The sequence below is a fragment of the Gigantopelta aegis genome, unplaced genomic scaffold (genome assembly GCF_016097555.1).
Source record: "Gigantopelta aegis isolate Gae_Host unplaced genomic scaffold, Gae_host_genome ctg2117_pilon_pilon:::debris, whole genome shotgun sequence".
NCBI classification, from domain to species: domain Eukaryota; kingdom Metazoa; phylum Mollusca; class Gastropoda; order Neomphalida; family Peltospiridae; genus Gigantopelta; species Gigantopelta aegis.
Genome location: NW_024532850.1, coordinates 1 through 14,080, shown reverse-complemented (window position 1 = coordinate 14,080; position 14,080 = coordinate 1). Strand labels below are relative to the sequence as shown.

General features: G+C 35.4%; 1 protein-coding gene across 1 annotated transcript in view; it reads left to right on the top strand.

Moving 5' to 3' along the window:
* LOC121391332 (carcinoembryonic antigen-related cell adhesion molecule 5-like) overlaps positions 1-2,471 on the top strand; it is a 67,831-nt gene extending 65,360 nt beyond the window's left edge. Inside the window, exon 6 of the mRNA XM_041522996.1 lies at positions 1,835-2,471. Coding sequence (XP_041378930.1) covers positions 1,835-2,151 — 317 coding nt within the window. The 3' untranslated portion in view covers positions 2,152-2,471. The remainder of the gene's footprint in view (positions 1-1,834) is intronic.
* Positions 2,472-14,080: the final 11,609 nt, after the last annotated feature.

The following is a 14,080-nucleotide window of genomic DNA, read 5'->3' as shown; positions in this document are numbered from 1 at the left end:
TCATTGTCCACGATGCCCTTACAGCCCTGTGTTATGTTGACATTATTCTAAGATCAGTTCTTCAGCCACTTTTGCACCATCACCGAAGACCAGGAGGTCCCCTTCTCTTTCAACAAGACAATGCCCGTCCACATACTGCAAGAATTACCCAGGCATTCCTGCAACAAGCCGGTATCACCATTATGAACTGGCCCGCTGTTTCACTGGATTTGAATCCAATTGAACACATGTGGGATGAGTTACGACTTTGTGTACGTCACCACCAGCCACCACCGCGTAACGTCGCTGAGCTTGCACAGGCATTGCAGGAGAAGTGGAGGAACATTCCTGCGGCTTATTTGAGATGTTTGTGCCAATCCTTTCTCTGTCGTCGTCTCGCATGCTCACGGGCCAGTGGTGGACACACCAGATATGGCGGGGGGTTGAACTTTTCGATTACCAATGCAACTCGATTACTGATGATAACTTGCCATGTTTCCATGTGAATGTATCTCATGAATACCAGTCATTAATGTCATATTACATTATCCATCAATTCATTAATAGTTTGTCATTATTTGCAATGAAAAGTTTTTGCGTTTTCATTGTGTGTCAGTATATTTTAGAAGTGGATGATTTTAGTTATGCGCATACTGCAGAGTGGGAGAATACAAACTCATCCTTCTCCTTCCTCTCTTCTTCTTTCTTTTCTTCATTTCCTTACTTTATTCTACCTCTTCTCTCTGATCCCCAGAATGATATTGTTGGGTTTCTTTTGGGGTTTTTTGACTACAAATGGGGGGGGGGGTTCATTTTCTTGGGTTTTTTAAAATTATATTTTGATGCATACAAGTCATTTATTTTTCATTTTTTTATTAATTAGATTTTTTATTTAATTTATTAATTTTTTAATTTATTATATTATTCATTTATTTATTTATTTAATTCATTTATTTATTTATTTATTTATTTATTTATTTTTTTATTTTTATTTTTATTTTTATTTTTATTTCTGATTATTTTTTTAACTAGGGGAGTGTTTACGACATTTGATTTATCTATGTACAGGTATTTTTAAAGAAGTCTTTTATTTTTATATTACACAAAAACAGGTTAATTATAATTCCTATAGTACAAACAATTGTAATTAATAATTTTTGTAAAAAATTGTATAAAGCATACAATTGTACAGTAATGATTTGAGGCCCCCAACATTGACATTGCTCTTGTTTCTGGGGACAACAAATTTAAAAAAAAAAAAAAAAATTGTCGTAACTACCACTATTTATGCAAATAACTAAAACACCTAATCTACCTTAAATATAGCAAATATACAAATAAATTGTAAATTTGTTCACGTTTCATTGCCATTAAAACAAATTCGACATCTTAACTACAAATGAAGAAAAACAGTTCATTATCTTGGCTTTTTAAAAATGTATTTTGATGCATACAAGTCCTTCTGGTTCTCACACGACATAATGTAGATATCAGATTAAAGTTAGATGATTTTCAAAGAAGCATACAAACTCATTTGTGTCAATACAAATCAAAAAGCATTTTCACTTTGGTTGAGAAAACAATTTTCTTGCAGATTTCCAATACCAATGATTAAATCTGAAATGTTGCAAATAACTAGCGTTATATGCATTCTACACAAAGCAGATTTATGACTGTACAGTAAGATTTCTTTGTGGAATAGTTGTAAAACATATTAAGTGTTCCAGCTGTAAAACTCGCCATAAGTCAGTACAGGCAGTCAACTTAATTTGGCTCTTGAATCTTTAGTGTGACAGGGCCCTAAACTATAAACGATGGTGTTTTGTAATTAGTTTAAACAATCAATATATTTCAGGTTCACCAAGACTAGATCACCGAGTTCCATTTAAGAAAGAGTTTGCAGCAGCAGAAGGTGGAAATGTGACACTGAAGATATCAGTGATTGCCAACCCAACACCCACATTCACCTGGTACAATCTGACTAATGAAAACAAAAAGGAACTTGGGTCTGGAGGTTCAGCTACAACTGACGTATCTGCTGTTGGGAATATTACACTGACACATGTTCGGCAGGGAGATATTGGTACCTACCAGGTTGTTGTGTCAAATGGAGCTCCAAGACAAGATCTTGTGGTGAACCTGACACTTCATTTAGCAGGTATGACGAGATAAGTACATGTATGTGCTAGTTGTAGAGCATCATTAGATTGATTGTAAAGCTAGATACTGACACTTGATGTAGCAGGTATGAGTAGATGTGTATGTGCTAGTTGTAGAGCATCATTAGATTGATTGTCAAGCTAGATACTGACACTTGATGTAGCAGGTATGAGTAGATGTGTATGTGCTAGTTGTAGAGCATCATTAGATTGATTGTCAAGCTAGATACTGACACTTGATGTAGCAGGTATGAGTAGATGTGTATGTGCTAGTTGTAGAGCATCATTAGATTGATTGTCAAGCTAGATACTGACACTTGATGTAGCAGGTATGAGTAGATGTGTATGTGCTAGTTGTAGAGCATCATTAGATTGATTGTCAAGCTAGATACTGACACTTGATGTAGCAGGTACGAGTAGATGTGTATGTGCTAGTTGTAGAGCATCATTAGATTGATTGTCAAGCTAGATACTGACACTTGATGTAGCAGGTACGAGTAGATGTGTATGTGCTAGTTGTAGAGCATCATTAGATTGATTGTAAAGCTAGATACTGACACTTGATGTAGCAGGTACGAGTAGATGTGTATGTGCTAGTTGTAGAGCATCATTAGATTGATTGTCAAGCTAGATACTGACACTTGATGTAGCAGGTACGAGTAGATGTGTATGTGCTAGTTGTAGAGCATCATTAGATTGATTGTCAAGCTAGATACTGACACTTGATGTAGCAGGTACGGGTAGATGTGTATGTGCTAGTTGTAGAGCATCATTAGATTGATTGTCAAGCTAGATACTGACACTTGATGTAGCAGGTACGGGTAGATGTGTATGTGCTAGTTGTAGAGCATCATTAGATTGATTGTCAAGCTAGATACTGACACTTGATGTAGCAGGTACGGGTAGATGTGTATGTGCTAGTTGTAGAGCATCATTAGATTGATTGTCAAGCTAGATACTGACACTTGATGTAGCAGGTACGGGTAGATGTGTATGTGCTAGTTGTAGAGCATCATTAGATTGATTGTAAAGCTAGATACTGACACTTGATGTAGCAGGTACGAGTAGATGTGTATGTGCTAGTTGTAGAGCATCATTAGATTGATTGTAAAGCTAGATACTGACACTTGATGTAGCAGGTACGAGTAGATGTGTATGTGCTAGTTGTAGAGCATCATTAGATTGATTGTCAAGCTAGATACTGACACTTGATGTAGCAGGTACGAGTAGATGTGTATGTGCTAGTTGTAGAGCATCATTAGATTGATTGTCAAGCTAGATACTGACACTTGATGTAGCAGGTATGAGTAGATGTGTATGTGCTAGTTGTAGAGCATCATTAGATTGATTGTCAAGCTAGATACTGACATTGAATGTTACTACCATTCCATAATGTATGCCTGGTTCTGTATTCATAAACATTCCTAACTTAAGTATACTTGAACCCTAAATATCGTACTAAACTAGTCATACTTAAGTTAGTATCAGACCTGTCAACCCTCCTGGATTCCGTGGGAGTCACTCGGTATTTGATCAATCCCCCCAAGAAAAAAATCCTCCCGGTAAATAAAATTTTTGTAAGCATAAAAACAAATTGATCTACTTTCGCTAAAATAACATACGAGAAGTAACTCCACTTTTTTTTTCAGTTGGAACTCTTCGGCTAATTTCGGTTTCCAACAATGTAACAAACTGTTTAACGTTTGCTGAAGTGAGAATTGTGGGATATATTGTTGAAAAAGCACTTGGTATTCGTAAAATGTCTTAAAGGCACTCAGTTATGCAAGGTTGACCTAATTAATGAAGCAACAAACTATTATCTGAAAATACATACATTTGATTTGTACCTAAAAGTACTTTATTGAACCATCTATATAACTATTATATTCCACTTATTATTGATATTTTATGAAAATAATTGAATTATGTCGATGGTCCATAATTCAGAGAAACATAATGGCTATTTGGAGAGCAGAGATGTGACATATTATTTTTGAGTCATGTGATGGGCATCCCCCAAATAACTACAGTGTCAACACGATTTACTAAGCTCGTGTAACAAGAACACTTGACCGTCCTCTGTGATGTAGGGTAAATAAAACAAGCAAAAAACAATGAAAATAAGTTATTAAAAAATAATAAAAACATGTACTGAATACATTAATTTATTTTAGTAACAGAAGCATGTTAAATGTCGACAATCCCGACTAGTTAGATTGTATATGAATCTAGTGGACCCTTTTGTGTACGTTTTCCAAAGACGTTGCCCCTGCAGTACTCAAACAAAATAAAAATAAAATAATAATCAAATAAAAAAAAGCGATAATAATAATAATAATAAATAAATAAATAATTTTACAAATTATCAGCGGTTGAGGTAGATTATCTGACAGAGAAACTAACTATGGACAGTACACAAACTAACAACAGCACTTGAACTTGATAATTTTTCACCAATTGCAATTTTGAGGCTGCTTACGTAAAAAAAATTAAAACTCGATTTCTTTTTATATATATATATATACCAGTAATGCCGAGACAACTCCTGGGACCCCCTCTAAATTTATGTAATGTTTCTGTAAAGCTGCCCCCACCCACCCCACAGCGATGTGATTTTACCAACATAATAATAATAATAATTATTATAATTATTATAATTATAATTATAATTATAATTATAATTATAACTATTACTATTACTATTATTATTATTTTGTGGGGGTGGAGGGGGTGGGTTTTTATCTTTTTTTTACTGTAAAAATGGGTGCATATATACACATACGGCAGGCTGAACTTGCCCCTGCATGTAGAACTGGATTCAACTGGGTTAAGTTATAATTAAGCCAACCTTGACGGCAAAACATGCAAAAGTACACTGGTTTTTTTTACACTTTACATTAAACCGAATGACCACTTTGCGAATCAGTCAAAATAATTTTCAAACGTTTAGTGAAAAACAACTGGCAATGCTGGAAAACATGTTACCCACCCCTGCTAAATTCCATGCACACGTGCTTGCACTGGTGCTGTGTACGGTAGCTCCGTAAAAGAAACCCCAAATGACACAAATTCCTTTTTTAAAAAATCATAATGATAAGATAAAAAATTGTGAGTTCTAACTGTTTATTATTTTATTTCAGCGTATTCGCCGTTATTTTGTCATGAAATGATATTAAGAAATTTATTTGCCATGTATATAGTCGGCCCTCTTATGCCAAGTCTCTTTACACGACGATTGTCGTTCATATAAAATTCAAGGTTACATTACAGGGCTGTCGTATATATAGCCTCATCATTACAAGTCTGTTTTGCTGCATGTTTTATGACTTTTCACAAAAAGAGTTCCAAATTTTTAAAATATTAAAAAAGTATATATAAAAATATGTTTCCACTGAAACCACCGTACAATTTTAAATTACACAAAAATATTTAAAATATTTGACGTTTCGTTAGTCTAAAAACCAACATCCTCAGGAGAATAAACAAACAACGTGCTGGGCATATAACCAGTAAGATATAAAATAGAGAATGCCAGCTTGGAAGTTAAAAACACAAAGCTAGGTAACAAGACAGGAGCTGACGAATAGCATAACAATAAAATTAAAGAACAAAGGAGTATAAAAAGTCTTAGTTGTTAAAGCCAGTAGGCATGCATTACAACAGCTTGTTCTGAATGTGCATGTAAAGCCCTATGACCTGACCTGAGCTAAAGCCAAGTAGGGCTGTACTCATTGAGGCCATTGGGGTGAACAGTATTCAGTTTATGTATGCAAATAGATTCTGCAAGGTCTAACTTAGCTTGGTCTCTGTTAACTTGCTGTAAAAGAACACAACTGTAATCATGGTGTTGTAAATTGAAGTGAAGGGCCACATGGGGAGCTTTATCTTTTTTATTATATTTGATGTTATGTCTGTGACCAGAAAGTCGTTTACTAAATGTTTGAATAGTCTGTCCAACATATTGTATTTGGCAAAGTTTGCAAGTAAGGCAGTATATGACATACGATGAAGTGTTTTTTATTTAAAAAGTTTTATTAGTTTTACTGGTGATCGAGTCTGTGGTGAGCATAGCAGCACAGGTTTTACACTTAGAACGCCCACAAGGGCTGCAACCCCAAGCCTGGGGTATATTTTTTATCCGAAGCAGTTGGTTACTTTTTAAAATGTTAGCTAAGGTGGCATTTTTACGTTCAGCAATGGTGATGGGTGTGACCACTAAAGTTTTAGCCATCCTTTCACTAGTATGAAGACTGTTTGTGTCTTTGGAAAATTGATGAAGGTTTGGTTGTCTGGTATCATAGGTAGTTACCCAAGGTACAATGTTTTTGGTCGACTGAGATTTGTCTGTGTACTTTAATAATTCAGCTCTAGAGCAGTTCTGTGTTTTTTTTAACATAGCCACAACTGTTTTCTTTTTATATCCACAATTTAATAAGTATTCAGTGAACTCTAGAAGGTGTTGTCTTTCCCATTCAGGTTCACTGCATATACGGCGGATTCTGATAGCACCACAGTAAGCAATAGAGTTAAACACATGTCGTGGGTGACAGCTGGTAGGGGTGAGGTATTTGTGAGAAGCAGTTTCTTTACAATGTAGGTCAGTGTGCAGGACTTTGCTATCAGCAATCACTTTCACATCTAGAAATGTCAATGATTTTTTACTCAAATCAAGTGTGAACTTAATTTTGGGGTGTTGTTCATTAAGTTTATTAACAAACTCTAGAATATCTGGTTCTGAGGCAGTGGACCAAGCCCAGATGTCGTCAATGAACCTGTATTTAATGTCAGGTCTGTTGGGAGTATTTTCCCAGTACTTGTGCATCCAGTAGGACATATATATATTAGCACAGGTAACCGCAAAGGGCGTACCCATGGCTGTACCTAATATTTGCTTAAAGAATCTATAAGGACATCCTTGAAAAGAAATTCATTGTTGTGAAGTACAAAATCAGCTATCTTAATGACAGCTGCAGTGTCGTCTCCTTGTAGCAGTCCTGTTTCTACAATGGCTGTTTCTAGAGCAACAAGTCCTTCATCTATGTCAATATTTGGATAGAGACTTATAACATCTAGTGCAAGAAGGTAGCCGTTACTATCTGAAATTTTAGTTTTATTTAATATGTCAATTTTTGGCAAGAAATGAGTAGTGTCCTTCACTAACTCTGTGCAATATTTGTCGACTACGCCTTTTAGTTTCCAGTCCAGCCACAGTGAGACTCTCTTAGTAGGGGCTGTCACTTGGCTGCAAATAGGGCGTTCTGGAGTAATATCACCAGTGTTATTAAACTTGTGAATTTTAGCTAAAACATAGAAGTATGCTGGGATTTTTTATAGGTCAGTAGGTCATAGCATTAACTTCCTCCTCCGGGATAGATAATGATGCTACCAGTTTAGACAGTGCTGAATGGATTTCTTTGGAGTTGTCTCCTTGTACTTCTGTCTATACTGTTTTGTTCTCTAGATGGTTAAGACATGCCTTACTGTAGTCCTTTACATTCCACAGCACAGTATTACCTCCCTTGTCTGCTTTGCCGATAACAATATTAGGGTCTGTTTTAAGGGAACATAAAGCTATACGTTCTACCTTTGTTAAATTATCCCTCACTAAGGGTTCCTCGTGGCTCTTAATTTGTTGGTATGAATGACAACAGTACAAATCGAGAGCTTCATCTCTGCCTGTAGGGGGTGTCCTAGTAGATCTTCAAGCTCTCTGACTGCATTATATTTTAAAAACTGAAGCGTGTCATGGAATTCCCTCTATTGCGGTTCAATTAAAATGGTTTGATTGATACAATAGCTTGTTCAGGAAATTATGCACAAAAACAGGAGAAAGCCAAATTTTTCTGAGGTTAATAAATTCTGTTTAGTATTAAAATATCAACGTGAATTTACGGGGCTAAAAATTCAAGCGAATCTCCGAAACTGAGTCGCGCCAGAATTCGCGCAAGCATAAAACATCCGAATCTATTTGGATTCGCATGAAATATTTCCAGAAATTTATTAAATTGAATAGTCAGTGAGTAAAACGTTACCAAATTAAAAAAATAAAATAAAAAATAGTCTGGTCATCAAGCTTCAGTTTAAACTGGCTTGAAAAGCGTAGCATACATTCAAATCTGTGCATGTTCGAAACATAGTGGTTTATTGAGACTAGTCTGGCCTGGAGCCAAGCGGTGATTGGCCCATTTCTATGAACCAAATTGCAAACGAAGAGAACCGAAAGGAACATGTTTGTTAAATTTTTACATAATAACAATTTAATAGACAGTAATTAAGTGTTTCCAAATTTACTAATGCACCAAACATTTCTATGTTAGTTCGCTGATATTATGTTCCTAACCTTGAATTACCTGCTCTTTTTAATCATTACATGTTTTTGTCGGTTGTAGAAATATGCTTCAGAAATATCCATACAAACATTGAACCATATATATATCGGCAAAAGTATCCTATGTGCTGTTTACGAATAAGCATTCTTCGAAAAGTAATGGGCTGCGTTCAGCCAGACCGAGCGGAAAAACGTCCGCCAGACTGGTTTGTGCAGTTCACGGCCGGTAAACCAAATGGCCACTTTGGAAACAAATCAAATAGTTTGCAAACGTTAGTGAAACATTTGCTAGCTGAACTTGGGGCTGGTAAGACACCAAAAAACACTAACTGTAAAAAAAGAAAATGGAACCAACAACTAACAAAACTGTTAGTAATTTTTTTTTAGATAAACTGTTACTGACAAATTGGTTATTCTTTTCAATAAATAGTAAGGTGGTTTTTTTTTAAAATCCATATACAGTGAGTAGCATATGACACAGAATTCTATATATTAACACTGTTGTTAAAGTTCTTCTCTGAAAATGTTTAGAATCGGAGGATTCCCGTGGACTACTTCCATGGGAATCGAATTTTTAGCCCTGATTTAGTACTTGTGAATTTAGTACTTGCCATTATGTCTGTTTTCCTCGACCGTTCCAACCTCCCCCACATCCACTATTTTATTTTATTTCCTTAAATGCTATAATACAAATAAAAATGTATGACAAAACTAGATTAAGATATTATTACACATATGGTTAAAAATATCTTGGTACATCACACTAGAATTCCAAGTGGGACGTAACACTTCATAGTCACATGACGACGTGATCAAGTGGTGCATTACAACCTTACAGGAACATCAACTAAACGAAATGAGTGATATAAATTAAGATCGATTATAGGTAATAAATAGGATATTAATTATTCACTCAGGACATAAACGTGATACAAAATGGAAGCTCATTTAATATCCTATAAATCTTGCAGTACTTTAAATGCAGACATAAACTGTGCACTTGTTATAGATCTCTCGTGTAAGTGTGGATTATAAGACTCCATCATGTGTGGTCATGTGGGATAGAAAAAGTACACCTGAGGTGGTGAAAATTTCGACCTGAGACAAGGTTTGCCGAGTCCCATGGTCGAAATTTTCACCACCGAGGGTGTACTTTTTCTATCCCACATGGCCACATATGATGGAGTCTTTTTCTCTCATTCATTCGATAAATAAACCATTATTTTACACGAACAGAGAAAGATGGCTGAACAAGTAACTTTTTTATTTGACTATTTTATCATAAATAAACTACACTATTGTATTTGCCGTGTTTGTTTCATGTGTTAAATAAAATTTAACACTACAAATTAACTAGATATCTTTTAAAATCAAGGTTTTAATAACAAAATATTAATTTAAAACTGTGTCTAATGACCTCATATTAATATGACGTCATATATTACTAACTATGTCATGTTAAACGCAAGCGCGTGATATCCCATGTAAGATAGAAATTTCTTACATAGCTTTCTTTCATGGGGTAGCTCTGTCCTACATGTATATACCCGAGGATGAGAGAAGTTGGTTTTGCAGTATATCGCTCATTATTCCTTTCAAAGTAAATTGATATTAAGCAGCAGCAAATTATTTTTAACTTATAATTTAAACTTAATTAACCTCAATTTAGTATTAAACAGCAGAATCATATTAAATGACCATAGATTTACTGTAAAAGAAACATACATGTACTAAACTGACTGACAAAACATTTAAAATAAAATTTTGTTTTATTTTGCGGAATCTTTATTTATATTATTATCATCTTTCTTTTCACCAATGTTGGAATATTTAAGTTAAAAAAAGAAATTGCTAACAATTATTAGTTTGGGGTTTTTCCTTTCCTTTTACTGGTTGTTTTGTGAACATTATTAGCTCACCTGGCCTGAACGAAGGAAATGTTTTATTTAATGATGCACTCAACACATTTTATTTTATATGGTGTCTGACATATGGTTATGGACCAATCAGATATTGAGAGAGGAAACTGTTGCCACTTCATGGGCTACTCTTTTCTATTGGCAGCAAGGGTTCTTTTATATGCACCATCCCACAGACAGGATAGTACATACCACAGCCTTTGTGGAACACTGGCAGGAATGTGAAATAGTTAATGGGCCCACCGACGGAAATAACCTGGCCCGAATGGCTTTCGGAGCTTAAATGCTATGTCATATCGTCCATCAACTTTTCACAATTTCAGTTTTTCCAGTTTCACCAGGTAGGTTTCGACAAAACTTGATCCAAATGATCCTCTCCTGGTTCTGACCAAGATGGGCACCCTGTTCTCTGATTGACTAAGACATTTTCGAGTTCTTCTCAAGTTCCATTTGGCACATTTCAACCAAATGTGTTCCAAATGATCCTGTCATGGCCCTGACCAAGTATTGTTATTTTTCGGACCACTTTGAAATCCAATGTGGTTGAATTTATTATACAGGCGAAATTAGAATTCACCAAATTTCAAGGCATATTCTGTGTTAGAAGTGGATCATTTATTGATTCTGATTACAATATGTACTTATGCACATCCTCAGTTTGTTCATTTGCTATTTTAATGTCAAATTATCAGTCACCAAATGACCATCTACGATAAATCAGTATTACTATGGTTCTCTAGTTAGAAGTACATGTATAGTTAGCTTAATACCGTGTGAGTGATTCAGGCCCCATGGGCGTCTTGTTAATATACATGTATTAAGTTTGGAATGTATATTATTATTATTTATTAACTTATTTTTTGAAAACAATTCACTAGCTGATATTGTCATATAAATTATTTTTAATTAGGAGACCCAAAAAGTGAGATAAAGTAGGCTTTTAAAGGAGGGGACAATTAAGGCATTTGGCCTAGCTGATATGCATATTCAACGATATATAATGCACATTATTGCTTAATATCAACAAGTATAATTGTATAGTTAATTAATAAAACAGTTAAATGTGACGGCTATTATATATAATGGGCGCAGCCATTTTGGACCATCCCAGTGAATACGACCTCTGGAAAGCTGGTGGTTACATAATACCTAACGTGTCACGTCAGGAATTAGACATCGAAATGAAGAAACAAAACATACCTGATTTTTGCGAATGCATCGTAATGTTCTGTAATAATAGCCATCCCAGTAAGCCAGCAACAATATATATTATTAAGTGGTCTTTTCTTTCCATGTCACGTCAGGAATTAGTCCTCGAAGTGAAGAAACAAAAGATACCTGATTTTTGCAGATGCATTGCAATGTTCTATATAAATAGCCATCCCAGTAAGCCAGCAACAATATATATTGTTTTTCAGTACAAAATAAACCACCATTGTCAAAGTGTTGAAATAACTGTATTATGTTTTGTACATAAATTAACCCATGTACTGAAATTATAATCGAAGTGTTTTCTTGGTTAATTGGTCTTTTCTTTCCGTGGCCTGTACCTGTGGTTCCTGATTGGCAGGTGTATATTTAGACGGTCCCCAGACACACTAAAAAGACGTGCCTCTTTTATTAAGATCACAGGGTATTGTGTGATAACCTCAAATCATAATGGACTTTACCATCCGTCCTGCTTTATTACTGTAAGTAATTCTGTAAAAGCTTTGATTATGAGTAGACTTTCCCATCTAAAATCACAACACTGACCAATTACTTCGTCCCAAAGAAAAGAAAAGTTATCACTTGGGTATCGTGAGTGGTTGTTTTTGCTCGAACATACCCTACCAATAGGCCTAATAAACTCCATTTTGTTCTATTGATGCAAATTGAAATATATTTCGTTGAATAGTTCATTATACTATCAAGTCATTTATGTTGTTTTACAAGTTAGGTTGATGAAAGCGAAGCGCCTTGTCGTAAATTAGAGCGTTTGTTTACACTGTGCATAGAAAGAAAGAAAGAAAGAAATGTTTTATTTAACGACGCACTCAACACATTTTATTTATGGTTATATGGTGTCAAACATATGGTTAAGGACCACACAGATTTTGAGAGGAAACCCGCTGTCGCCACTACATGGGCTACTCTTTCCGATTAGCAGCAAGGGATCTTTTATTTGCGCTTCCCACAGGCAGGATAGCACAAACCATGGCCTTTGTTGAACCAGTTATGGATCACTGGTCGGTGCGAGTGGTTTACACCTACCCATTGAGCCTTGTGGAGCACTCACTCAGGGTTTGGAGTCGGTATCTGGATTAAAAATCTCACTGTGCATAGAGGAGATGGACGGAGCTGACATCACTTCGGCCCAAGCTATACCACCAGATGTCACAAAACTAAACAAAATGGCTGCCACCAGTTAGCAGGAATAATCATGGTTTTTTGTTAACTCTAAAATTACGCGTTTTTCACTTGTTAAAGTGTCAGTATGTGTTGGTGGTCCGGGTATGCATCTTTCCAACACATAAGGCTCTTGTTTGAGTTGACCCTACCTTTAGTAAAAAGTGTGTTTGGGGTGGGGAGGGGGGGGGGGGGGGGGGGGGATGATTAAATCTGTATTTCAATTCTGTTGGTTTCCTCAGCTACCAACATTAATACAGGAATTCCCCTTCGCTAACTTTAACAAAATGAGCCAATTTTTATTAGAAATACACTAATTACTTAAAGTTAGCAGACCTCTTGGAGGTACACTGTCTTAAATTTAAGTATCATTTCATTTTCATTTCATTTTAACTTATTTTCTTGCTTATATCCAATTACGGTTCAAGCACGCTCTCCTGGACACACACCTCATGCAGATACTGTAGAATACTTTATTTTCGCGGAATCAAATTTTCACGATTTAATGAAAATGAGTCAATTCGCGAACATTTATTTTCGCGAATCCCCCAACCCCCATCAATAAAAAAACGAAGTACCGATGTCAATAATTTTGTTTTAAAAACGGAACTTAGTTTTGCCGGTTGTTACACTAATCTGTAGAACTAATCCTACATGTACACACGAGTGCTATACACATAAAACAATAGTTTTCATGCTTTAACCAATCAAGACTTTATTGTTTACAAGTTAATAAGCTTACAGAAGGTGCTTACCATGTGCAGTTTTTCTTAATCCTTATAATTGTTATAAAAACAAAAACCGAAAACAAACGAAACGAAATTTGAAGGCACAAGCTACTAGTACTCAGTAACTTAAGTTTGATTGAAACAATATTTATTGCTGTCAAAATACTAGTTCAAAATGGTTTGTAAAGTAGCGACGTGTAATATAAATAAAATTGTGAAACATCTGAACATAGCCCAGTCCGGATTTTTCACTTCCACATTTTTAATATACTGTGATAATGCATGTTTACTTCCGTCGTTGAACACGTGTAGACTCGTGGAGCACCGCTTTGTTACTACTAGCCTCGTACATCGGAAACTAATGTGGTATAGTTGAACGAGACTACATATATTTTTTTTCTTTTTTGTCGGCCTTTATTTTCGCGTGGAATATATTTTCACGAATTTCATTCACATGCGAAAAACGCGAAAATAAAGTATTCTACAGTATCCAAGACAGTGGGTTAGTTGGTTAGTGGTTAGTGAGAGAGGAGGGTGTAGTGGTCGTACAACTACCCATTGAGTCTTTAAAACTCGCTC